Source organism: Spermophilus citellus (assembly GCF_964194105.1).
Source record: "Spermophilus citellus genome assembly, chromosome: 8".
Classification (NCBI taxonomy): Eukaryota; Metazoa; Chordata; class Mammalia; order Rodentia; family Sciuridae; genus Spermophilus; species Spermophilus citellus.
Window position 1 is genome coordinate 139,611,126 of NC_138189.1, and position 26,239 is coordinate 139,637,364.

A 26,239-nucleotide genomic window follows, 5' to 3' on the forward strand; every position below is an offset into this window, starting at 1 on the left:
GTATATTTCCAAGAAAGGATAGGCTTCAGTGTCAGTGTTTTAAAAGTTAATTTGATAGAGCCCTTTTTCCTACTGAGGAGTACTCTGTTAATTTCTTAAGGAACCTGATTTGGAAATGCTACCTTCTAAGAAAAGAAATTAAGCCAACTATTTTATTAGACAGGATTTCATTATGTGGCCCAGGATGGTCTTGAACTTGTGTGGTTAGCTGGTCCTCCTACTTTAGCATCCTGAGTAGCTGAAACTGCAGGTGCATGGCACCACACCTGATTTTAGCCTCTTTTTCACCTTGGGCTTTCATGCTTGAATTGAGGAGATGGTGAAGATATTAGACTTATTACTGATAGAATAAGTATTATTTGAGAAATTAAGCTTTATTCTAATAAGGACACCAGAAAACTTGCATTCTGGTTTTTGTAAATGCAGAGTTTTATTTATTAGTTACCAAAATGAAATCCTAGAAAATATCTATTTTATAATACATATTAAGACAATTTAGGTCTTTATGTGGTTAATCTAAATAAGCCTTGCTAATGGAGAAGAGAGAATGACATCAGAAATCCTAACTGTATGACAGTCACCAAATCAGTAATTTTTTAAAATCTGAAAACATGATAGACTTGAGTATTTTCAACCTTCCTTCAGACTTCCTCTCTGCCAGTAGTCATTCATCTGTGCTGAGGATCTAATGTAACTCATTTTAGACTTATGCTTTCTTTAGTGTAGATTTAGCCCTTGCGTTTCTCTTCATTGTAGATGCTAGTCTGTCTGAGAGCCTAATGACAGAAATGAGGAGAAACAAAAGAGAAAGGCACAGACATTTATTAGACATATAAAACAATCACCTGGAATTTTAACTCTTAAAATATATGTGCATGTTGAGGAAGGGGAATTTAAACACTTTTGCTTAAATTCTGGTGAATCATCTGTTTCAGAGCAATAGAGAGTGTTTAATATTTTTTATTTTTCCTCATTTGAGCTCAGAGGACTTTATAGATCATCATATCCTCTGCAATAAGTAGAGCTGTTTCTAACAATCCCATAGAAGAGAATACAAAAGCCGGACATGGTGGTGCAGGCCTGTAATCCTAGTGGCTGGGGAGACTGAGGCAGGAGGATTGTGAGTTCAGAGCTGGCTTCAGCAACTTAGTGAGGCTTTGCCTCTAAATAAAATATTTTAAAAAAGGGTTGGGGATGTTGCTCAGTGCTTAAGCGCCCTGGGTTCAATCCCAGGCACCACAAAAAACATTACACTAGGACTTGTTGGTATTGCTACATTAATGTAAAAAGGTTAGCAGATTGAGGCTCTGACCATAAAAATAGATTGGTAGTATCTTATTTGCTGCATACCTTGAAGAGGAGCTAGCTGCTTCATTTAAAATTGCAGAAGTATTTTAAATGTTGCTTTTAGAAGCAACTATTTACATACATATACTGAGTATTTTAGGCCATATGTTAATGTGTAGTTAAATTAATAATATGTTATCAGAGGGTCAGCTAATCATACTTCTGTTATTTTTCCTGTTTTCGATATCTTATTTTTTTCAGTTGGCCGTAAACCAAAAACCCAGCAATCACCAATTTCCAATGGGTCTCCTGAGTTAGGTATCAAGAAGAAACCCAGAGAAGGAAAAGGTAATTTGGGGAGGATTATTTTGGAGATGAGCGTTTTCTTTCTCCCCCAGTTAGGTAACATGTTTACATTAGTGGTTTAAAAAAAAAAATCATTTCTACTACATGTGTATATGGGACTACAGTTGCTAGTAGTGTTTTTAAATTAGGGATGGATCAGCATTACCTGGGGAGCCTTATCAGAATATCTAGGCCTGGTCCTCCCTGTCATCCCCAACCTCCACTGAGATTCTATAGCCATAGCAACACTGGGGGGAGTATCAAGAGGTCCTGACATCCTTAGGACAGCTTGATGCACATCCTTCTTAGGGGCGCTGGTTTTGGGGCGTGTGTGTATATACTAGCACTCATCCCCACACAGAGCCACTTGAATTGAAAGAGTTTACAACTAAGACTTGTTTCTGAAACATACTTTTTTAACTGGTTTAAAGCAGTACAAGGCAGGCTGAATTTAATTTTCTCATCAGCAAATTTGAGTCATGAGACAAAACTTAAGATTTGATAAACTTTTTGCTTGAAAATATGTGTATCCTCACTAAAAATAAAAAACTGCAATAAGCTTCCCCCACTCTGTTTTCTTAATTCATTGAGTAAAATGACTTCAAGTAACATTTCAGTAGTGGTTTTAGATATATTTTGTCTCATAATCTAATAGCCCCAAATTAATCACTTTAATGAATAAATGTTTTCAGACTAAGATTTGATAGATAAATTATAATTCTGGAGAAAAATTTTGTGATGACCTGTTTTTACCAAATCCTCCTCCCACACCCCTTGTTTTTGAGGTGTTGGGAATGAACCCAGGGCCTCTCATATTCTAATAAGCGTGCATTCTACCATACAGTTATACCCCCAGCCTAAAAATTGTTTTTCATTAAAATTTAAGTCTTAAACTTGAGGCAGATGTTACAATGTGGACACTTGTTTTAGGCAAACCTGGATTCAAAATCTAGCAGTGTCTCCTCCTTTACAAAATGACATAGGCTTTACCTGACAAAGAAGTCTTCCCTTTCTGAATCTTGTTTTCCTTAAAACCAAAACTAGGATTGTTAATTAACTTGGATGGGAACTTGAGTGGAGTTTTTAAAGATAAGCAAGCAATGTTGATGAATTTAATTAATTCAACAAGCATTGAAGCAAACTCCTGCTATGTATTAGGCATTGTCTCTGCTGTATAAAAATTTCTTCCAGCATAAAGCCTCTGCTCACTTTTGCTATGTCTGCTTTAAGGACCTGATAATCCCCTGGCTGTGAATAAAATAAAAATGCCCCCAGCAACAAATTTTAATGTAGTTGATACATGGTTCATCGGTTGCTAGGTTAATGATGTTGATGTAATAGAGCTTCAGAGATAGTTAATGTAATATTGTGAAAATTGAGGGTCAGTCTTTTTAGGTTGAGAGATGCATACTTGGTTCCATTCTGGAACCATGAATTTGTCTAATTTTGAGGGAAATCCAGATTAAAAATTAAATACCAGAGGAAGAGTGTCAGTGTGTCAATTAAAGGAGAATTGGGTTGGCAGCTTGGTTTGGGAGCTTCTCAGGTAGCCTGTAGCTTGGGTCTGGGTTTAAGGTTATGGAGACTGCTTGGTGGCCCAGTGGTGGTGTATGTGTTGTCTTCTCCTTAGGATGCTTCTGTTCTTTCATCAATTTCAGAACCTCTGCTTCTGAAGGCTCCACAGGGAATAAAAGAAACCTGAAAAGCCTGCTTTTCTCATGACCCCTGCCCACTTCTCTTCCCTTTTCCAATGGGTGGGCGGGGTTTCTTTCTTCTTTTTGGGATTAAGTTCCTTATTTTATTTGCCCAGATTCCTTTCTTTTATGCAAACTTCAGCCAATTTCTAAGTCTTTGTGATGTTTTGCCAGCCTGCTTTATTCCCATTCCTGAGGCCCCATTGTTTTTTGTGATTCATTTGGAATGTAATTATGCATTGCCTTCTGATATACTGTTCCTGTAGTGTTGTTTAACTTATCTACTTTTTGTTTCTTGTCTATTAAATTGTAAATACCTTGAGGCAGAAACCAGGTTTTAAATTTTATTCTGTATCCTCCACTGCACTTAAGCACTATATGTGATGAATAATGTATTTCCTCAGTTTCAGATTTTAATATTAGTTGTGCGATCCATAGCTGATGATGTAGCTGACATTTGATAAATACTAATTTTAGGGATCACCCTATTTCTTTCTAGTAGTCCATTTAAGAAGCTCATGTTTAAGACTGAAGCACAAATGTCTTTGAGTTGTTCTTATATTACTTATTTTTGTTATACTGGTATAATCAGCAGAAAAAGATGAGGAGTTTTTTTAAAAATCTGTTTTCAAAGGCAAGAATTTGTTGCTGGGTTCAGTGACACACACCTGAAATCCTAGCTACTCAGGAGGCTGGAACAGGACGATTTCAATTTTGAGACCAGCCTTAGCAACTTAGTGAAACCCTGTGTCAAAATAAAAAAAGGACTGGGGATGTAGGATCTTAGGATCGAAAAGATCCTAAGACTGATGCCAAAGTTTCTCACATTTTATTATATATTGCTGGCCTATTTAATAAAACTAATAGTGCCTTTTGATTAGTTTTGATATGGAATTTAGGCTTGTATAATATAATAAACACAGGTATATGTTAACTTATTCAGATTTCAGACCTTTGCAAATTAATAAATTTGATTGTTTAATTCAGGTTAACTTTTGTGCTAAGAATTGTGTCTTTCTCTTCACTAAACTCAAACTCTAGAATTCAGTGATACATGATAGTACAAAACCCAGGACATTTATTTTATTAGTATCATAATTGCAAACGTGCAGTTTTTAAGATCAGCAAGCAAGTATATTTAGGATTCTATTTTATATTTATTTTGGAAAGGGTGGGTATTGGGGATTAAACCCAGGGACATTCTCCCACTGAGCTACATTCCCAGCCCTTTTTATTTTTTCATTTTAAGACAGGGTCTCACCAAGTTGCTGAGGCTGGCTTTAAATTTGCATTCCTCCTGCTTCAGCCTCCCACATTGCTGGGAATTAGAGTTGTGTGCCACGGAGTTCCGGCAGGCATTCTATATTATAAAAAAGGATACTTTATTTGCCTTTAATTGTGTTAATGAATTGTTTTTGCCTTGTTTTTAAAGGAAACACAACCTATTTGTGGGAGTTTCTTTTAGATCTACTTCAAGATAAAAATACGTGTCCTCGGTATATTAAGTGGACTCAGAGAGAAAAGGGTATATTCAAGCTTGTGGATTCAAAGGCTGTCTCTAAGCTTTGGGGAAAGCATAAGAACAAACCGGACATGAATTATGAAACTATGGGACGAGCTTTAAGGTAAGAACACAAATGAGCTTGTTTTCAAATACAACTTGTATATATCTCTATATTGTCTGTTAGCTGTTTAAGAGCTCAAAATCCCTTATATAACTTTAGAGGGTATTTTAGAGGAGTTTCTTAGATTGGGAAGTAGGTAAAGAGCGAGGAGTTTGATCCATATGCCTATAATTTCAGCATCATTGAAAAATACAGGAAAAAAAATCCTCTTTACAAGTTGTAGGCCTTTAAAAAAATTACCCCCCCTCAAAAAGTTTCGAAAGTTACTTAGCTTTTTAATTTCTTGCAATTTTGTTACAAATGGATTTCTCTTGACACGAAATATTTTCATAAGTTTTGTCTGTTTGAGAAATCCACAAAATTTTCAATGTGGTAGGCATACTAAGGGTATTTATAAACAAACACATTGGGTTTTATGTGATAGTAGTCACAAATCCCATAGATTCATCTCACTTAGTAAGTGTGTCTCAAGTAATTTGTTCATATAATGTAACATTGTTTTCATAACCTTTGTAAATCCTAATAGAATTTCTTCCAGTAATTATTTCATTTAAGAAAGAGTTGTGGCTGAGTATGGTGGCTTATGCCTGTAATCTTATCAGCTCTGGAGACCTGAGGCCTGAGGCAGGAGGATTGTGAGTTTGAGGCTAGCCTCAGGAACTTAGCAAGACCCTGCCTCAAACTAAAAATGGGGATATAGCTCAGTGGCAGAGTGCCCCTGTATTCAGTCTCCATTATTGCCTGCATAAAAAAAGAATCAAATTAGCCAGGTGTTTAATAGATCTCACCATTATAGGGCCTATGGTATCACGTTCTACTTCATTTCTGCTGCATATCTGAAACCTTTTGAGCAGTCCACGCCGTAAGCTCTTCCTTCTCTTACAGGGATAGGAGAATGTATGCTGGTGTTTGCTGTGCATGTTTTTGTATTTTTGGACAGGGGGCTGATAGTACACTTGATTTATTTAGTAATTTTTCCCCTTTTCAGATACTACTACCAACGGGGAATTCTTGCAAAGGTTGAAGGTCAGAGGCTTGTGTATCAGTTCAAGGATATGCCCAAAAACATAGTGGTCATAGATGATGACAAAAGTGAAACCTGCAATGAAGATTTAGCAGCAGCTGCTGATGAGAAATCATTAGAACGAGTGTCACTGTCTGCAGAAAGTCTCCTGAAAGCAGCAACTTCTGTTCGTGGTGGAAAAAACTCTTCTCCTATAAACTGCTCCAGAACAGAAAAGGGTGTAGCTAGAGTGGTGAATATCACTTCCCCTGCTCATGATGCCTCCTCCAGGTCTCCAACCACTACGGCTTCTGTATCAGCAGCAACAGCTCCAAGGTGAGGGGCATATAGTTACTTGTAACGTGTACTGTTTTTGGAACGTATTATAACATTCTACAAACCCACTGTTGTCAAGACTTTAAAAAGTGCTTGGTATTTTAAATACTCTTGTTGTTAAAGTAGATGCCTCAAGTAACTTGAATTGGTTTTTCTGGTTGCATAGACGGACCTTTGTTTTTTCCTTTTCCACGATGCTGGAGTTGAACCCAGGGCCTTGTACATACTAGGCAAGAGCAACCCTGGATGGACCTATAATGTGGGCTTTAATTTTTTCTTAATTTGTTTTGTTGTATTTCATATTTTAAGCTTGGATTGCCAGTTTATCTGTAAAATTTTATACATTTTGGAGTTTTATTCACCTTTTTGCACAGACTCATTTCCTAATTAAGCATCAATTATAACCAACTTCTTTCTTAATTTACTAGGACAGTTCGTGTGGCAATGCAAGTACCTGTTGTAATGACATCATTGGGTCAGAAGATTTCAACTGTGGCAGTTCAGTCAGTTAATGCAGGTGCACCATTAATAACCAGCACTAGTCCAACAACAGCGACTTCTCCAAAGGTAGTCATTCAGACAATCCCTACTGTGATGCCAGCCTCTGCTGAAAACGGAGACAAAATCACCATGCAGCCTGCCAAAATCATTACCATCCCAGCTACACAGCTTGCACAGTGTCAACTGCAGACAAAGTCCAATTTGACTGGATCAGGAAGCATTAACATTGTTGGAACCCCATTGGCTGTGAGAGCACTTACCCCTGTTTCAATAGCCCATGGCACACCTGTAATGAGACTATCAGTGCCCACTCAACAGGCATCTGGCCAGACTCCTCCTCGAGTTATCAGTGCGGTCATAAAAGGGCCAGAGGTTAAATCAGAAGCAGTAGTAAAAAAGCAGGAACATGATGTGAAAACTTTGCAGCTGGTAGAAGAAAAACCGGCAGATGGAAATAAGACAGTTACCCACGTGGTAGTTGTCAGCGCCCCTTCAGCTCTCGCCCTTCCAGTAACTATGAAGACCGAAGGACTAGTGACATGTGAGAAATAAAGAGCAGCTCCACTGTGGACTTTTAGACTGTTAGTGGTAGTACTGACATAAACGTTTGCAAGGGAAGTCATCAAGAAAAGTCAAAGGAAGACTTTAAAACATTTTTAATACTTATAAGAAAACAATCAAACTTACTGGAAATAAATTACCTATCCCATGTTTCAGTGGGAAATGAACTACACATTGAGATGCTGACAGAAAACTGCCTCTTACAGTAGGAAACAACTGAACCCATCAATAAGGAAAAGGATTGAAAGGGACCAAGCAGCTCACTACAATATCAAGTTACACTAAGACTTGGAACACTAACATCTGTAAGAGGCTATATAGTTTTCAGTGGGGAGGGATTGGGATGGGTGATCTCATTGTTACATAGAGCAATTTTTGATGCATTTTATATGCATACCAGCAATTATTACTGTGTTCGCACAGTACTCACTTAACTGGTGCTATGTGAAGACTCTGCTAATATAGGTATTATAGAATGTGAATTGAAGAATGGATCCAAAAGTTTCAGAAAGAGGATAGCAAAAAAGATCTAGTGCGACTTTTTTTTTTTTTTTTATCATATAGCTTAAGCTGATTTAAAACAAAGGCCTTAGACTAATTTTCGGTTTTCTTTCTTGAAATAAGCTAATGGCTTGTTTGTGTAAAGCTTTTTTATTAAAAGAAAAATTTTAAAAATCTTGTACCTAGCACAGTATTGTTATAGAATTTACATGTAACATTTTATATGGTAGTTTTAAGTCTGTCAGTTTCTTAATTGTGGACAAATTAACAGTTGGCTCTGGCCTTTTGCTGTAACATGCCTGTGTCATTCACTCAGCCCTGGTATCTGTGCAGACACGTCAGTTTCAGTTCTACTGTCACTTGGAAGTTCAGGCGCAGCATGAATTTTTGTCGGGTAGCTCTAGTACCTGGCATTTGTTTTCTTTCTTTTTCTTTTTCTTATTTCTTTTACTTTTTCTTTCTTTTTTAGTTAAAAGTTTAAGAGGGAAAGTACCAGTGTTCAGATTTGAACTATAATAGTTTGTATATTCAACATTTGAAGTATATTCTATTTTGTTGTACTCTTGTTTCAAAGTGTATTCAAGTAGGTTTTCTGAAATATAGAAATGAAATTTATCTTGTCTTGGTCTCTGGTGATATTTTTAACAATATTTACAAGTGTGAAGAAATGCCACTTCTGTTGCTTCCTAGTATAAGAATATTCGGCAAACATCTGCATGCTGCCTGCTGCCAAGTCCTTCCTAATTTTTATCATGAACTATAATGATCTACTTTATGTAATTTAGTATTTTAGTTAGCCACACTTAAAGAATTTATATATGTGACACTTCAGAGTCAAGCCATCTGGTTCTCATTTGGAGGGTAAGAAGTACAAGTAATTCTAGCCCTTTTACAGGTTAAGAAATTGGTACCAAAAACATAACTTGAATTGCCTAATTTCACACAAAACTAGGTCCTGTGACTGCATCTTAATGCTCTACTACAAAGAAAATTTGTTTATTAGATGAATGGATTCTTAATATTTTTGACCTTTATACATTTGATGATACTACTTAGATTGACAAAAGATTTTTTCTTTGGTACAGGGATTGAACTCAGGGGCACTTGACCACTGAACCACATTCCCAGCACTATTTTGTATTTTATTTAGAGACAGGTCTCACTGAGTTGCTTAGCGCCTTGCTACTGCTGAGGCTGGCTTTGAACTCGTGATCCTCCTGCTTCAACTTCCCAAGCCGCTGGGATTGCAGACGTGCGCTACTGTGCCTGGCTCCAAAAGATGTTTTTAAATGCTCCTGTTTTAATCAGAAGTCCTGATAGTACTTCTGTGGGGTTGGGTATTAGGGACTTAACCCATGGGTGGAACAAATCTCAAGTCCTTTTTATTATTTTGAGACAGGGTCTCTTTAAGTTACTTAGGGCCTCACTAAATTACTAAAGCTGGCCTTTTAACTTTGATCCTCCTGTCTCAGCCTCCTGAGCCGCTGGGATTAAAAGGTGTACTGCACCCGGACCTGATGGTACTTTTTAATAAAAGCTTGAGTCTCAGTCATCCTATTTGGAAGTTAATCTCAAAGTCCACCTCCCTTTAGAACTTCTCCTAAATGTTTCAAGTTGTGAAAATTGGTACTGTATGTTTTGGTACCTACTGTATTATGTTCTTTTTCACCATGTCTTCCATAATACTCCTTTTGGTCAAAGATTATATTTTATTCCATCCCTGGCCCCCTCCTCAGGAAATGATCATATTAGAGACACTCAGACACTTTGGGATTTTGCTTAACATTTACTAAAATCAGTCACATACTATGGAAGATATCTAAAGACACTTGAATTTCGAGTGCCTTCTTCCTATGCTGTATCCATTACCTCCACCACTCTGCCTGAAAATCTTAGTGTCTATCTTAAAATAAATTCATCCAAAGCCTGGATTTGGGAACATATAGGTTGATAATAGCTATTGATAAGAGTATCAAACAGTTGCATCCTCTCCACATCTTAAACTATGGCTTTTAATCTCAGCCCTTCCAAACTGTCAATCAGTGTAACTTTTATTTGCTTTTTTTTTTGTCTAGCATATTTGGGGAAAGCCATGTGGCCATGCCTCGACACTCTTGTACTCTGTGCCTCCCCAGCTTCTGCTGTCTGTCCTTAGGTGGCAAAGATGGAGCTTGCACTGCTCTCAGCAGATGTCCAGCACACCTCTTTACAGAGAACATGGTCACTCACTAACGCACCTTCACCCCATTTCTGGAACCCTTGCTACAGGGAATCAGCCACAGCTGTCATCCTTTCCATTGTCTCAGGAAGCAGCCACCTGCCTTCTATTCTCACCATCTTTCCCTTTGCTTTGCCTTGGTCCCCTGGTTCCAACAGTCAGTAGCCTATCATTCTGTCTTTTTAAGTTGAATTCTGGCTTAGACACAGTTTTCATTGAGATCTCCAATAATCCAATTTCCAAATCAAGTAAATAGTTCAGTATTTCATATGATCTCATATCTTTGTTCTGTGCCTCAAAAGTCTTTTAGTTTTCTATGGTAATCTCTCTGGTTTCCTTCCTTCCTTAAACATCACCTTACCATCCATCCTTTGGATTTCTAGCAAGGTTCTATGGCTCCTTTCCTCAGAATTGTGAGGATTAACAAAGTTATTTAATAATTGTTAGTCCTACCTATGAATATATGGTTCTTACTACCAAATCTATTGTTCCAGACTAGATTTTCCTCAAGTATTAGATGAGTTCATCTAATTGCCAGCTAGCTCTTTCCTCCTGAATGTACCAACTCAACTCTTTCCCCCTCCAAAATGTGTTCATTTTACTCAAATGACATTACCAGCAACCCATTACTAATACCAGAGGAAATCCCAGCGCCATTCTTGATACTTTATTCATATCCATTCATCAAATTCTATTGTGCCTTTTAAATATCTTCCATTCCTATCCTCCCTGTCCTGGTTGCTTGGTCCTAAACCTCCCAGTAATAACACTGGTGAGATACCTGCTGAAAGGTTCTAAAATGCAAATTTCTTCACTCTCACCACTGTGATTGCTTTAAATTGATTGGCATCTGGCTAGAAAGACTGACATATAAGCAGAAATTTCTGAAATGGGCTTGGAAACCATCCAGGGTGCTATTCAGTGAGCTCTGACTGGGGTGGGTGAGCCAAGTGTACAAACACAGGAGTAGAAGTCAAGGACTGGAGAATAAAAGGACAGATGAAGTATGTCCTAAGATGTGACAGGCAACAGCAGCAAGTGCTGTAGGAAGGGGAAATTGAACTGGTCAAAGAAAAAGTGACAATGAGGTGAAGCCAAAATGTCATAAGGATGGCACTGGAACATTACTAGTGGCCACACTTGACATTGTATACTTAGGAAGCATATGTTTCTGATCACTTTGTGTAAGCAAGCTATGTTAATTATAAATAACCAGATACTTTGGCCTTGAGGTTATTTACAAAGTTTCCTATGATCCTTTCACTGTAAGTCTCCCAGCAGGTGAGAATAACCAACCTTACTTTAGTTTCAGTTATCAGTGCCACTGTTCTGGGGCTGGGGTCGTAGCTCAGTCGGGGAGTGCTTACCTAACGTGTATGAGAAACTGATTCGATCCTCAGCACTAGATAAAAATAAAGGTATTGTGTCCATCTACAACTGAGAAAAATATTTGTTAAAAAATCCACCAAAACAGTTCCCTCTACAGATTTTGACTGTTCACAATACTGAGACCTCTGTGATTGTGACTTGTTTTCTTCAGTCCCATTGTTATAATAATTATTGCCTCTCATGATGAAAACTGTAGGAACTTGGTACACAGTGAAGTCAGCCCTAAGTAGCGTAAGATACTGTTGGCAAATATCAGTGGATTCAATTTACCTCCTCTGCATCAGTTACAGCAAAGACTATTTTGAGCATCCAGCACTCTTTGAATACCTCAACTAAGCAGTAATGCTGGAGTTCAGAACTAAACAATATTGCAGTTTCCAAAGTGAGGACATAATCCAAGTGAACCAACTGTTGAATGCAAAATACCACCAAAAAACAACAAAAACTGATGAGTAGGTTGCAATCTAAAACAAGAATTGTCTTCTCCCACAATACTGTTTCTTCCATCCCACTTTAGTATGTTTAACTTTGAGAAAATCCTTTCTATGGTAGATTTCATTTAATGAAACAAATCCAATTGCTGTTCAAAAAGGTAAAATAATGAAATGAAATCACCATCCAAAACAGTAAAATAAGTAACATACATGTTGAGGTTTTAGGCTGTTACCACGACCAAACAGTGCTAACTGCTGTACATTCCAATTACTTGGGACAATACTGCTGCTCAGGGCACATTCAATACCAGATATGAAATGACAGTGTTTGGGGTGGCAGCCAGGTATTATTGATTGGTATTTTAAAAGTATCTCTATGCAATTGCACTGTGCAGCCAGGTGAGAACCTTGCCAGCCAGCTAGAGCAAGCAGAGTCTAAGGATTAGGGGCTAACCTGAGAGTTCTTAAAGCATGCAACTGGGAAAAGATAGTTTGAAATATATTAAGCATAAAAAATGGTTCTTTAAAAAAAATAGCTTCATGTTTTACTGTATGTCCTACTGATTTTAAAGCCTTTTTCTCACGCTTTAGATATGTATATCTAAATATATACATTTTAGTAGATGCACACAATACCTTTATTTTTATATATTTATGTGGTGCTCAGGATCGAACCCAATGCTCACATGTGCTACTCAAGTGCTCTGCCACTGAGCCTCAGCCCAAGTCCTCAAAATGTATTTTAAGAGGCAAATGCCCTGTCAAGGTCACACTAGTTTTGAGTTTCATGAAGTGTGGAAGCAGTTCCCCAGAGTATCATAACTATTTGGGCAGTGGCAGCAGTAACTCGGTTTTTAATTTTAATAATTTTTGAGCAACCTTGGAGAAAAGCTGGGTGTGGCGAGGCAGGGAGATGGTAAGTTCAAAGCTGGCCTGGGCTACTTGGTGAGATCCTGTCTCAAAGTGAGAAGGGCTGGGGATGTAGCTCAGTGGTGGAGCAATCTCAGTGAAGAACCTAAAGTTCAGAAAAACTTTTAAGTTCAGCTGGTCAGTGGTTGACCTCCTGGGGTTCCCAGTTTATTTTTAGGCTCAACCCCACCCTATCCATCCAAAACAAAGGGGGTCAGGGAAGAAAACAAGGTTAGTAAATGTCCTTGATTTCTCACAAATTGATTCACTTCCCTTCTCTCTATCACTGAGATAAGGTCTTGCTAAATTGCCCACATTGGTCTTGAACTTGCAAGCCTCTTGCCTGGGTCTCCTGAGTAGCTGGGATTACAGGCATGTGCCACCGCACCCATCTCACAAACCAAAATTTAAAATGTTACAGAATTTGCTGGGTGGTTTCTTCAGGTACACCAAAGATTTGTTTCTCATAATATATAATATGCCAGGTGAGGTCAGATTGGGGGTCACACGTGAGTATCAGGAGGCTGGGAAGACTTGAATTTTGAATGAACAGCTATGTGGCAAATGACTAAAAAAAAAAAGTGCTTGTCTTATTCTTTAAAATGTAGGTAAGAAGCTGGGCATGGTGGTGCATGCCTGTAATTCCATTTGCTGGGATGACAGAGGCAGGAGGATCACAAGTTTGAGATCAGCCTTAGCAATTTAGTGAGACCCTGTCTCAAAAAAGAAAAAAATAGAGCATGAAAAATACAAACTAAGGCTCAGGGGGTGGCCAGGGAAAAGCTGCTATTCTGAAGGCCCAAGTGGCTACAAGAGGAAGAGGACGTGGAACGGGATATGGAAACATCTTCCAAAAGCGAAGATGATTTTCTCTGTTGAACAGAACATTTGCCCTTCTTTTTTTAGATTATCTGAATTCATCAGGGTAGGTGGCTGTATGTCTGTCCTAGATTTTTTTTTGGTTTTGTTTTGTTTATTGACATCTTTCTCTTTAGATCAGAGGAAATGTCAAACTAACTAAATTTGGTTATTTTGTTTTTTGAGAAAAAAAAAATTAAAGGGGTTGAGGGTACAGTTCAGTGGTTAAGTGCCCTGGGTTCAATCCCCAGTACTGAAATTTTTTTTTTTAAATGCTGTGAATAAATAATAAAAGTCAATAAAAAATAGAAGAAACTAGGCAAGAAAAAAGGTGGTAAAGAAAATTAATAAATATGCAGAATGCATGCCAACAAATGTTATACAATGTTTAAAATTCAGCTATTAACTTTGGTTTCAGAGCACATCTTCCTTGCCAAAGCAAAAACAATCAGTGGAGATCCACCTAGTCCAAGTTCACCAGATGCTTAGAGGCAGCCAGGCTCTGTCAGGACTGTCAGGAGGCAGGGCTTCCACTGCAATCTTCTTTTAATGTGAATGTTTTCTCCGAAGTGAGGTTTCCAAAGAAGTCTGGGACCTGCAGCTGTGGGTATTCATTCAAAGCAGGTATTTCTACATTACAAACCAAAGCAGGATTGACAGAGTCTCTCAAGACTTAAGAACTCAAAACTGCAAATTTCTTGCCATTCTATCATCCCCTCACATATTTTGGGCTTAAATTTCTACAACACTATTGATCCTGACCTTTCAAAATGGTTATTCTCTTTGGCCAGAAACAGGTGTGGTTAGGACATAAAGCACAGGGTCATTCTTTCCCTCTCACTTTGAACCTTAAGTATTATTATCCAATGGCTTACATGTAGAGTGCTTGCCTTGCAGGGGCACAAGGCCCTGGCTGGGTTCAATCCCCAACACCACACACACGGGAAAACCAGGACCTAAAAGTACCTAGGAATGGAATGGGAGGAATCTATGCATAGAACCTACTCAAAATTTTAGAATCTATATTTAGTGCTGTGCAACAATTTGTTAACTTACCATTATACCTTCAGGTTACTCTGATAGTCCACAGAGCAAAGCTGTCACAAAAACAGACTTACAAGACACACTCAAAACATGAAACACAAGATTGATATATATTCTTCCAAAATTCTCAGACCAGAATGCTCACATAATTTATACTTCAAATGAAAACAAGAAAATGCAAACAACAGAAGCATTTCATTAAAGTAAACATTCAGCCTCCTGCCACAAGTTTCACAGTGGGTTTATCTCAATCTCCTTACCTTAAAATGTTCACTTACTGATATTTCCAGAAACCTTTTTGCCCAGTGGTCTTCCTACCCACCCCATATTCCCCCCAACCCTTGTTGTTGGTGATATTTGAAATTCTAAGTAATTTTGGCTTTCATCCTCACCTGGATTTGCCTGCTTAAGGCTCTCGTAGTTTCTCTTAGGTTGGTCTGCGGAGTAAAGCACTCTGACCCTGCTGTTTCTCAACAACACGACACCAGACATCTAAGACTCTCCAGTGCCCTGGTGCAGTGGTTCTCCCTGCTTGCTCTTCTTCCCAGGTAGTCCCATGCTCTTCTATGTACAAAACTGAAAACCTCATTTGTTCTGAGAGTGATTCCAACTTGGAATGTTTGGATGAGCCATGCTGGGGACCTGCAGCCTGGGCACTGAGGGACCACATAAGCAAATCCTGGGTGCTGCCAAGCCACAGCCACAGAAACCAGGGCATGCCCACTGTGATGTGAGGTTCCACGTAGCAGTGGCTAGAGCAGACCACCACGTGACTGCATCAACAATCAATCTACTCCCAGATTCTTTTTGAACTAAAAAGACATCAACAGCACAAGCTTTAAAAGGCCATTTATTAATCTTAAATATTTACAACTCATACAATAAAATATGTACCAGTTTACTCCTGATGGGTTATGTTGTTTGGAAGAGGCTTTACCTGTTATCTTTATCACTTTTATTTCTGATGGTTGAGAATTGTGGTTTATCTTTTAACTTCTTACATTCTTCTTTGTGGATGTTTTAAACCAGTCATCTGGCTTTCCTAGGAAATTTCTATGACAGCCCAATTAGAAGCTTTCTATAAAGTTTCCCATCTCTGTAATCTTAGCAGCTCAGGAGGCTGAGGCAAGAGGATCACAAGTTTTGAGGCCAGCCTGGGCAACTCAGAAAGACCCTGTCTCAAAACAAAAAAGAAAAAGGGCTGGGGATGCAGCTCAGTGGTAAAGCACATTTGTGCTCAATCCCCAGTACCAAAAAAAAAAAAAAAAAAAAAAAAAAAAAAAAATACAAAACGAAACAAAATAGCCTTCACATTTCTAAAAAGAAGGTCCCCCTGGCTTTCTTAGCCACCGCCACATAACAGCTCCTAAATAATCATGGTGAAAGCACATTCCAACACAAATGATGATGATACTGACTAACTTTCAAATGTATACGACTATTATCCCAATGGAAAAAGGACAATATAAAGCAATGATTAAATAATGGAAAACTAACTGGAATTTCTTCAAGAAACACAATGGGAAACACAGAGGCAGAGAGAGCAGTATTTGTGAAGAGCGCATCAGTCCCCATTTTTAGACTTAGATAACACCCTCCCCACCCCCCAGGCTGAACAGCTGCTCTGTACACATTGTTAGGCCACCAGAGGGGAACATTTTAAAGCTTGAAGAAAATTACTATAAGTTACTTATAACTTGTGTCTTGCACGGTTCTAAAACGTTCATGATGCTATAATTTAGTTTTACATGAAGATATAAAAATAATAAATATTGTCATGCATATCTTGATGACATTTGAAAAACTCAAATAAATAACTTGAAACGCGCTCTAGCGAGATTTTCCTACCTACTGAGTGTTCGCTATGGAGGAGGAGAGCAAGCCCACGAGTTTCTAAGCATCCGCAAACTGAGAAGCTTCAAGCGAGCCCAGCTGAATGCCCTTCAATGACAGGTCAGGAGGGAGGACAGAGAAGCCGAAACTGGAGTGCACACAGCTTTTTTGCTACAGGTTTTGGTTGAAAAGGTTCGTGAACTAACGGGATCTTCCCAAGGGCGTGCTGGAAAGGCAGGAAGGGAGCAGAGCCTGGGGACCCTCCTCAGGCAACGTCCTCTCCTACTCAGTTTCCTGAACACCCCTGGTTAAGACTCCTGTGATTAAAGAAAGGCCAGAGGAGCTTTCATAGAAGGGCGTCGGGTTCCTCGTTAAAGCTGAAGTCACACACCAGAGAGAGGTGGTCGGAGGGGTAGTTGAAGGAGGGGAGCCTGTTGGGCCCGATCTGCTCCTCGGTGAGCAGGTCCAGCGCCGAGCGCACGCTCAGCGCCTGCCTCGAGTACCAGATGTAATCCAGGGTGTGCCTGCACTCGCCCGAGGTCCGGATCTTCCAGGTGGTGTACGGGGGCTCCGACTGCCCGTCGGCGCTCAGCAGCTTGTAGGCGCTGTTGAGGTTGAGGCTGGAGGACGCGAAGTGCTTGTAGACCTCTTCGGTGGGCTCCGCGTTGAAGTCCCCGCAGACGATCAGGGGGATCTTGGCCCCTTGGGTGATGTTCTGTAGGTTCTGGAGAAGGTCACAGCCCTGGGCCGACCGAAACCGCTCCCAGCCAGTGCGAGCTTTCAAGTGGGTGACGGCGATGCAGAACTGTCGTCCTGATTCTTTGCACTCCAGAGTCTGAGCAATGGCCACCTGGTTGGTCTTCAGCGTCATGGCCGTCAGCCTGATATTGGCACTGTTGACCAGCTTGAATCGGTTCTGGAGAAAAAATAAGGCACAGCCATCTGGTCCATTGTTGTGTTCAACGTCCAGACAAGGTGACCAGGGCTTTGGGAAGAAGGTGCCTTGATAGCCCAGGCGACTGAGGAGAGGATGGAAGGTGTCAAAATAGTGGTCCACCTCTTGCAGGCACAGTATGTCCGGCTGGTAGGCGAGGATTTCCTCCAGAATGAGACACTTCCTCTCTTCCCACTTGAGAGCTTCAACAGGGCATTGTACAAAGTTGTCCTTGCCCTCTCCAAGTGCTGTAAGGAAAGAGCCAGTCAGTTGACAGCTACTACAGAACCATGACTTCAAGGTAGCTGGAGGCTCCTGAGGTCAGGTCTACTCCAGGCTTCTGCTTTAGATGCCCTGGGTGGTTCTTCTCAGTCTACATTCCACTAATCCCCCCCAATTAAATAACCTCTTAGCATCTAAATGAAGCAAGCAACTGACTTCTTTTATATCAAACTATTTTTTTAATTATTTTCCAAACTAAAAGATCTTTGATTTCAGCTTTAGTTAGAGAACTGTTCTTTGCCATCCCAGGGAACTAAAATTTGTCAAATGAAATAAACATATTTTACTCTATACACTAGTTTTAACACTGACTATAATAAAGCCATGTGAACTGATGTAGACGCTACTCAGAATGAACTTTAAATGGGTACTTTTCCTACTTATGAAGGAATAAGTGGAAAAAAAGAAAAGAATCAAAGATTGATAAAGTCAGCATATTCCCTTCTTTTCCAGAAGCTAAAGACATACATGCATCATAAAAAAATGGGTCCTTGTTTCTTTTCCTTAAAATGTCTACTGCTACATAAAAGGTAATGTACAGAAGTTTGATTGACACATCTGTTTTTTAATTCAGCAGACTCAGGAAAGGAGACCTTTCTACAGTAACAATATATTTCAATGAACAGAGAGTTGACGCTACATCTTTTTGGTCTCCAGTTATACAGCTGAGAATGGATTGGAAACGAGTCACAAAAACACCTAGGCTCCTCCACCCCAGTTCTGTCTCTTGCACAAAATTCTCCATATTACCCCGCCAATGCCACCTAACAGCAATGGACTGGAAGCTGGAGGCAACAGGCTTAAGGATCTTCTATTGAGTTGCCTGGTAAAAGACAGTCACCCCTTCCTTCCACACATCTCCCTTGCACACAGACACCAGAGCACTGAGCATGTGCAGAAGCAGAAAAGAAGTTAGAGCACAGAAGCATCAGGCATACCTTGGGCGAGGATGTTCCATTGCATGACCCTAATGGGTGGGTGGCTACTGGGGCAATCTGTCCTCAGATCCACAAAGTCCCTCTGGAACCGGGGCGGTCGAGTATGCAGGACAGCCCTGCACTCCTCAAGAAGCTCTTTAGGATCAATGGGTTCCAGATGTTCTGGGTCTGGTGACACCAAGTACTCTGGGTGCTGAGAGGCAGCGCTGCTGTTCAGTGTCTTGGCGAGAGCACTATAGAGTCTGCTCGTGCCGTTTCCCATGGAACACACTACGGGAGAGGAAAGCACAGTTACATCAGCTCCTGACCCTGCTTTCTCCCGCCTCAGCTGAAAGGCAAGCAGTTATGTCTGGACCAACTGGGAGCTCAGTGGGCAATGGTGCCACATTCAGGTGCAAAGCCAGTTCTACAGGTCAACTGAAGGAGCTTCCAGGTTCCCGCTTTCCACCTGGACAGGTAATTCAAATATTGTGCTTAACACGAGTCTCTGACTAATACAATTATTTTAAGGGAAGACTACCTTGACCTTGATGGTCTCTTCTATCCTAGGATTTGTCTTTATGATTTATAACTCTGGTCTCACCAAAGTACAGCCTAACAAAACCCACAATCCTTTTTCTATAGATCATAAGAACCTGAAGACTCGTTTGTAAAGACTGAGATGTTGGGAAGCTCATGTTGACCCTGGGGAGGTGCTGGGGTATGGCAGGTTGCTGCCCTGCTCATGCCGTAAAGCAATGGCTGAATCTACTCCACAGCTATTTCTGGTCTCAAGCCCCATCAGGGCTTGAGCTCTCTCTAGGATTCCTATCACACTGGGCAGCATGCTCTGCAGTATCAACTGCTGGGTTTTCAAAATTCCAGAAAAGGGGCCAGGAGAAGGGGCAGGAGCCAGCAGGTTTCCACCCAGGATGCACCTTTTCCTGACTTGCCCGCATTTCCTGAGATCTTAGAACGAGAAAGGGCGAGGAGAGGTCCAGAAAGTGCCCCAGCGCCGCTGTCTTCACACGCACTTTCTAGTGCTCTGCTTCTCAATAGATCACACTTCATTAAGGACAGAGCTCAGTCTTCAACGGGGGAGCACACGGGAAGCGACAGCCATTGGCTCGCCCAAACCATACAATGATCCTTCTAGAAGTTGACTGTTTCCTCTTCATTTTAGAATAAACGCAGGGGCAAGTTTTACCTGGAATCACCTCCACGATTCTGTGCGTGATGATCCTTGTACCGAGCAACCTGGATTTCTCTACCATATATCCACATCCATTCTCTCTCTTGAAAGACAAGTCTTTGGCAGGCTGATTGACAACCTCTCAAACTAGCAGTCAATCAAACTCACTGAGGCAGGTCACCAAGCTAATTTGAATAGTCAAATATTCTTGAACATCAAGGTCAATAAGCCTACCATTAAGAATGTGCTCTTATCCCCCTCCTCAAAACTAAGAAACGGTACACTGGTCTTCCCAACATACATTCAGCTGTCTGGGCATCTCCAAGAAAACGTACCCACGAACATTTGATCCAGAGGGTTTGATTTCAGCATTTTAAATCCATTTTAACTGATTTGCCTGCTTACCTAGTGTATGAGACCAAAGGAAGAAATTTTCTACTTGGCTGGAAATGTCACTAGAAATTTGTCCAAGGAGGCCCCAAAAAGGGGGACCTCAACTCAAGATGACAGGGCCCTGGACATATGTGACAGGTAGGTGTGGTGGCGCACACCTGTAATCCCAGTGACTCAAGAGGCCATGTAAACTGCAGAATATCAAATTGAAGGCCAGCCTGGGCAACTTAGCAAGAGCCTGTCTCAAGATAAAAAGTAAAAATAAGAAGGGCCTTGGAATGAAGCTTGGTGGTAAGGAAACCTTGGGTTCGATCCCTAGTACTGCAAAAAAGGAAAAAATAATTTCAACATGAGTCATATTGGGGCACAAGAGATTTATTGAAAATGCAAGTGTTGGGAGTCAGTGGGACAGCAGCTGGCCTGGACAAGAGGTAGAGCCAGGGCAGGGTCAGGCCACTTGGCACCATTTTGCCCTGTGCTTGGGTGCTGCCCTGCCTCTTGCTCCTCTGCAGGCTAGGATATGGCCACAAGGACACAGCGGGGAAGCCTGAGTCGCTACTTTAGCATTCCAAGGCTTCATGGGTGATTACTGCAGGCCAACGGTTCATGGGCACCTCTTTTGTGAGATGTGGTATTTTTCTCTGTACCCCCAAATACCTATCTCATCCATACCACTTTCAAACTCTTTCTTCTTGGTGACTGGGATGTAGCTCCACGGGAGAGTACTTTCCTAGCCTGTGTGAGCCCATGGGTTCAATCCCCCGCAAAAACAAATACCACAGAGCTGACACCTTTGTGGCTCCTGAGGGTGGTCTCCAGATCTGCAGCAGCACTGAGATCGTGGTCCCCAAACTGTGTGCCAAGGAGCACCAGGGCCCCAGTGCAAACTCAAAAGGGCACCGTGGTATATTTTCAAGATGAGGTAAGTTGTAATGCCGGACATCTGCCAAGCTGCGGGCATGCTACCAATGTGAAGCAGACGGGTTTCAACAGCATGGCTCTACATTCCTCTGGATGACATTATGTCTTTGCCAAGCTGTGCTTTGGGGCTGTTATGACATAATGAAATACAACTTTAATCTAAAAAAATCCCTCCCTAGGCCAGCTCTCTCTCTCAAACCTGTCACTCCCCAAGTAGTTTTTCTTCCAGGCCTATCACGCCCCAATTTCTGGAAAATGTGTAAATTTAAAGCTATCATAAATTCATTGACTTATAAAAATTACCTTGTGGGACTAGGGCTGTGGCACAGTGGTAGAGCACTTGCTTGACATGTGTGAGACACTGGGTTTGATTCTCAGCACCACATATATAAATAAAGGTTCATTGACAACTAAATAGATTTTAAAAATTGTCTTGTGCATTGTTTATTAACATACATAATGAATAGATTAAGCAAGAGAGATGATATTTTAAGAAACCTAAAATTAAGGGTACTTTCCAATGTTATCTACTGATCAGATAATAGAGACCATGTCAGCCTAGGGATTCAGAGAATGACCAGACCACCATAAACCTGCTTATAATCACCAGATTGATGTCATCTCCACACACCTGCCCATGCCCCCCAAGTTAATTTTAAAAGAGGAGCTGGGAACCCCAAATCCATCTCTTACTTTCTAGATGGCCCACATTTGCCCTTGAATGTCTCTGCTTTCCTAAATTATGTCTGTGTCTCTAGTTGATACACCCTTAAGATCATTTCTGCACGTTCTGTCAAGAGCCCCAGAACTCTACTTGTCTTAAGTTGAAGTCTCCTTCTCTGGGAACTCCTCACTCTCCAGTGACAGTTATTGTGATAAAAAGAAAGTATCATGCAAAAATGAATGTGAAAAGGGGTTGTGCTGTCCAATAGGAGTCCAGTATTTGAGGGTTGGAGAGGGATGTAGCTCAGTGGTAGAGCCATGGCCTACTGTGAGACTCTGGGCTTGATCCCCAGCACAGGGAAGAAGAGTGAGCCCAACATTCGAGGAATTAGGGAAAGTCAGAAAAACTATCCTGAACCACACCTCCTTCTATCAATCTGGACAAGTTAGAAAAATCAATTCCAGATTAAAAGAAAAAAGATAACAGAAGCAAATCAAACTGTGCCCTAGTTCAAAGTGAACTAAAGGTCATTTAAGAAAATGATACAAGGTACGAAAAGTATTCCAAATCAGAATTAGAAACCCAGAAATGAAACCCAGCAGACACACAGCCCACAGATTCATCTTTACCAGCTATGGCTTAGGTAATTTTTCCATATAATGTCAAACTGATTGTATAACCTTTGTAAATCAGAATAGAATTCCTATGGTAAAGTATTCTGTATTTAGATTAAATTATTTCCTTTAAGAAAGAGAAATGATTGAATGTGGTGGTGCCTGAATATAATCCCAGTTACTGAGGAGGCTGAGGAAGGACGATCACAGGTTCCCGGGCCAGACTTAGCAACTTGGCATGACCCTGTCTAAAAATAAAAAGTCTCAGATATGATGGTACAGGCCTGTAATCTCAGCAACCCGGGAGGCTGAGGCAGGAGGCCCTAAACAACTTAGCAAGGCCCTGTCTTTTAAAAAGTGTGTGTGTGTGTGTGTGTGTGTAGCTCAGTATTTAAGTACCCCTGGGATCAATCCTCAGTGGAACCCTCCCAAAATAAAAAGGGCTGGGCTTGTGGCTTAATGGTAGAGCACCTCTGGGTTCAATCCTTAGTACTAAAAATAAATAAATAAAATTAAAAAATAAAAATGAGAAAAAAATGTGAGAGAAACTGACAATACTGAAAATAAGCAAAATTGATCCCTTGAAGATGAAAACTAATACAACTATTTCACAGTAGTTAAAAAGTAGATATTGGAAACAACAACACATGCCTGAGAATGTCAACCCAGAGTGACCAACAAGTGGATGGCAAAGAATATGAAAAACATTCTTAGGCATCGAGGTAACAAGAGCAAGCAACTTAATAAGGACAATTTGTGTATCATCACACTTCAACTGTACATGTTTTATGCTTGAAGAACATGAAATAACATTTAATACCCCTAAAGAAAGAAAATGTGAGCCAAGGATTTTATATCCAGCAAAACTGGCACCCTGTCTCCAGGAGCCAGGTCTTTTGCACAAGTTTTTAAGCTGAAAACAGTTCTCACCCCCCACCCTCAGATTGAATGGAGGGCCTCAAGTTTGCCAGGAAGTGCCTACATTGAGCCTCACTGCAGTCCTTTTTATTTATTTTGAGACAAGGTTTTGCTTAGTTTCCCAGGCTGGCCTTGAACTTCCAATCCTCCTGCCTCAGCCTCCCCAGTTGCTGGAATTACAGGTATATGACATTATACCCTGAAGTTTTTACATTTTTAAAGAGTTGTTAATATACACAAAAATGTGTGACAGGATCATTTTTGGTTCACAATGCCTAACTATTTATTATCTAGCCCTTTTCAGAAAAATTTTGCCATCCCTAGAACTAGAGAACAAATCTGAGATCAAAATGACCTGAGATGATGTAGCTTCTCAGAAAAAACATCAAGTCTAAAACAGGCTCAAAGGAAGGGTATAGTATGGGAAGGCTACAAGACACAACAGGGACCCGTAAAGATTTAGTCACCAAATGGGGGGGGGCTAGAATGAGGAGCACATGTCCAAATAAAAAGTCCTAAAATTGTTTTTAGCGGCCACGAGCGGTGGTGGTGGTGGTGGTGGTGGCGGTGGTGGCGGTGGTAGTGGTAGTGGCAGTGGCGGTGGCGGTGGCGGTAGTGGCGGTGGCGGTAGTGGCGGTGGCAGTGGCGGTGGCAGTGGCAGTGGTAGTGGTGGTGGCAGTGGTGGTGGCGGTGGTAGTGGCAGTGGCGGTGGTGGTGGTGGTGGTGGTAGTGGCGGCGGTGGTAGTGGTAGTGGCAGTGGCAGTGGTAGTGGTGGTGGCAGTGGTGGTGGCGGTGGTAGAGGTAGTGGCGGTGGTAGTGGCAGTGGTAGTGGTAGTGGCGGTGGCGGTGGCAGTGGTGGTGGTGGTGGTGGCGGTGGCAGTGGTAGTGGTAGTGGTAGTGGCGGTGGCGGTGGTGGTAGTGGTAGTGGTGGTGGTAGTGGTAGTGGCAGTGGCGGTGGCGGTGGCGGTGGTGGTAGTGGTAGTGGTGGCGGTAGTGGTAGTGGCAGTGGCGGTGGCGGTGGCGGTGGTAGAGGTAGTGGTGGTGGTAGTGGTAGTGGTAGTGGCAGTGGCGGTGGCGGTGGTAGAGGTAGTGGTAGTGGTAGTGGTAGTGGCGGTGGCAGTGGCAGTGGCGGTGGTGGTGGCGGTGGTAGTGGTAGTGGCGGTGGTAGTGGTAGTGGCAGTGGCAGTGGTGGTGGCGGTGGCGGTGGTGGTGGTGGTAGTGGTAGTGGCGGTGGCAGTGGTAGTGGCGGTGGCATGTTATGAAGACGAGACCCAAACGGTCCTCATGCAGCCTCCTGGAAGGTCTGCTCAGGGCCAGGCTGTGCTCCCTGCACTGGGCAGTTCAACCCTAGTCTTTCAGCCACTGTCCAATCCTAATCTAATCTAATGCCACAGTCCTTGAGGATCATCTCCAGGCAGCATGTGGGGTAATTTTACGTTCTTACTCCCTGCGTTCTGGGAAGGGCACACCATGCCAATAAAACTCGTGCTAATCTTTTCCCCCACGAAGTTAATAAGTGGTGAACGGGCATCACCTCTTATCTAATGAAAGAAGAAAAATGCAACTCTTCAGATGGCCAGAACACGATAAGGCTAAAGCAATTAGGATGGTGAAGAGTAACCAGGACAAGGCTTCAAAGAAGCAGATGAAGACAGGGGACCTGCGCAGGCTCATGCATGTCAGTGCTCTGCCGGCCACCCGCAGCCACCCCCATCCGTGCCTTACTAATTGCACTCACTTTTCTCAAATATTTCAATGACCACTGTGTGACACACTACTCCAGCCTCCTGAAGACACATTAGTGAACAAAACAGACCGAACTCTGTGTCCTAGTGGGGAGAGACAATACCATATTAAGAGATGAAAAGCTGACAATAACCCTGCATGATTTTTTCAAAAGATCAAATAAAATCTCTCCCCTTCTCGTCTCCCCTCTGACCATATGTAATTTGTCATATGGAGAAAAAGAAGGAGAAAGGATAGGGAACCCTAGTGGACGGAGCAGTGCCATTTTACATACTATGCCCTTGGATGCCTCAACCAAAGCTGGCATTTGAGCAGAGAACAGAGACTGTAAGGAAGTGGCCTCCTGGTGCAAGAGCCCTGGCAGAGGAAGAGCAGGCAGGAGCTCAGAGGGGACACCTGGGCAATCTGAGGAGGAGGGTTAGCACAGCCAATCAGGAGGGGAGGTCAGCCAGGCAGTGTGGCCGAGGTCTGCAAGTTCAAAGCCAGCCTCAGCCTCTGGGGCCCTAAGGCCTACCAACTCCAGAGGTCAGCCACCCTGCCAAGCACAAGACAAAGTAACCAGAGTGCCACCAGGACTGGTCAACCGAGGCGCAGATGGGGAGGGCCTCGTTAAGGGGCATCACCTAAACCAAGAGGGTGGCAGCGCAGCACCATGGTGAAGCATGAACCATGAGCCACCGAAACATGTTCTGGCTGACACTCACTGGCTGATGGATTTAAAAACACCCTGCATTGTAGGGAGATGAGGAGAATCCACTGGGGGACACTCACAGCAGTCAAGGGGCGGGGATTCGGTGGTGGCAGTGAAAGTGGTCGATTTCTGCACAAGGCCTAAAGAGTCAGCAAGTTTTGTGGATGACTTGGACATGGCTCGTGATAGGAAAAGCAGTCAGAAGGCTGGCCAAGGCCTCTGGCCGAGCACAGAACAAGGATGTTGCCATGACAGTGACAGGAACACCTGATCTGCAGAAGGGTCTGCAGAAGACTGGGTTCAGCAGCTAGTGACTGGCATTCCCAGGGGAGGTACAAACAGGAAATACACAATTGGGAGATGTTAGTACACGGGAAAGACCCAAGTGGATCATTTTACTTATTTTTTTTTTAAAGAGAGAGTGAGGAG

The 26,239-nt window shown here is 41.7% G+C and overlaps 2 protein-coding genes across 20 annotated transcripts in view; one reads left to right on the forward strand and one right to left on the reverse strand.

The window, feature by feature from the left end:
- ELF2 (E74 like ETS transcription factor 2) overlaps positions 1-8,468 on the forward strand; it is a 102,736-nt gene extending 94,268 nt beyond the window's left edge. For 14 of the 18 annotated variants that reach the window (XM_081303008.1, XM_081303006.1, XM_081302997.1 and 11 more), the window contains 4 exons: positions 1,549-1,635; positions 4,759-4,951; positions 5,940-6,290; positions 6,719-8,468. In XM_081303008.1, the coding sequence (XP_081159134.1) occupies positions 1,549-1,635; positions 4,759-4,951; positions 5,940-6,290; positions 6,719-7,343 (1,256 nt within the window). In that variant the 3' untranslated portion in view covers positions 7,344-8,468. The remainder of the gene's footprint in view (positions 1-1,548; positions 1,636-4,758; positions 4,952-5,939; positions 6,291-6,718) is intronic. The other 4 variants (XM_081303011.1, XM_081303012.1, XM_081302999.1 and 1 more) reach the window with 1 other exon arrangement.
- Positions 8,469-15,537: 7,069 nt separating this feature from the next.
- NOCT (nocturnin) overlaps positions 15,538-26,239 on the reverse strand; it is a gene marked incomplete at its 5' end in the record, with an annotated part of 30,010 nt that continues 19,308 nt past the window's right edge. For both annotated transcript variants that reach the window (XM_081303419.1, XM_081303420.1), the window contains 2 exons: positions 15,538-17,720; positions 18,693-18,962. In XM_081303419.1, coding sequence (XP_081159545.1) covers positions 16,885-17,720; positions 18,693-18,962 — 1,106 coding nt within the window. In that variant the 3' untranslated portion in view covers positions 15,538-16,884. The remainder of the gene's footprint in view (positions 17,721-18,692; positions 18,963-26,239) is intronic.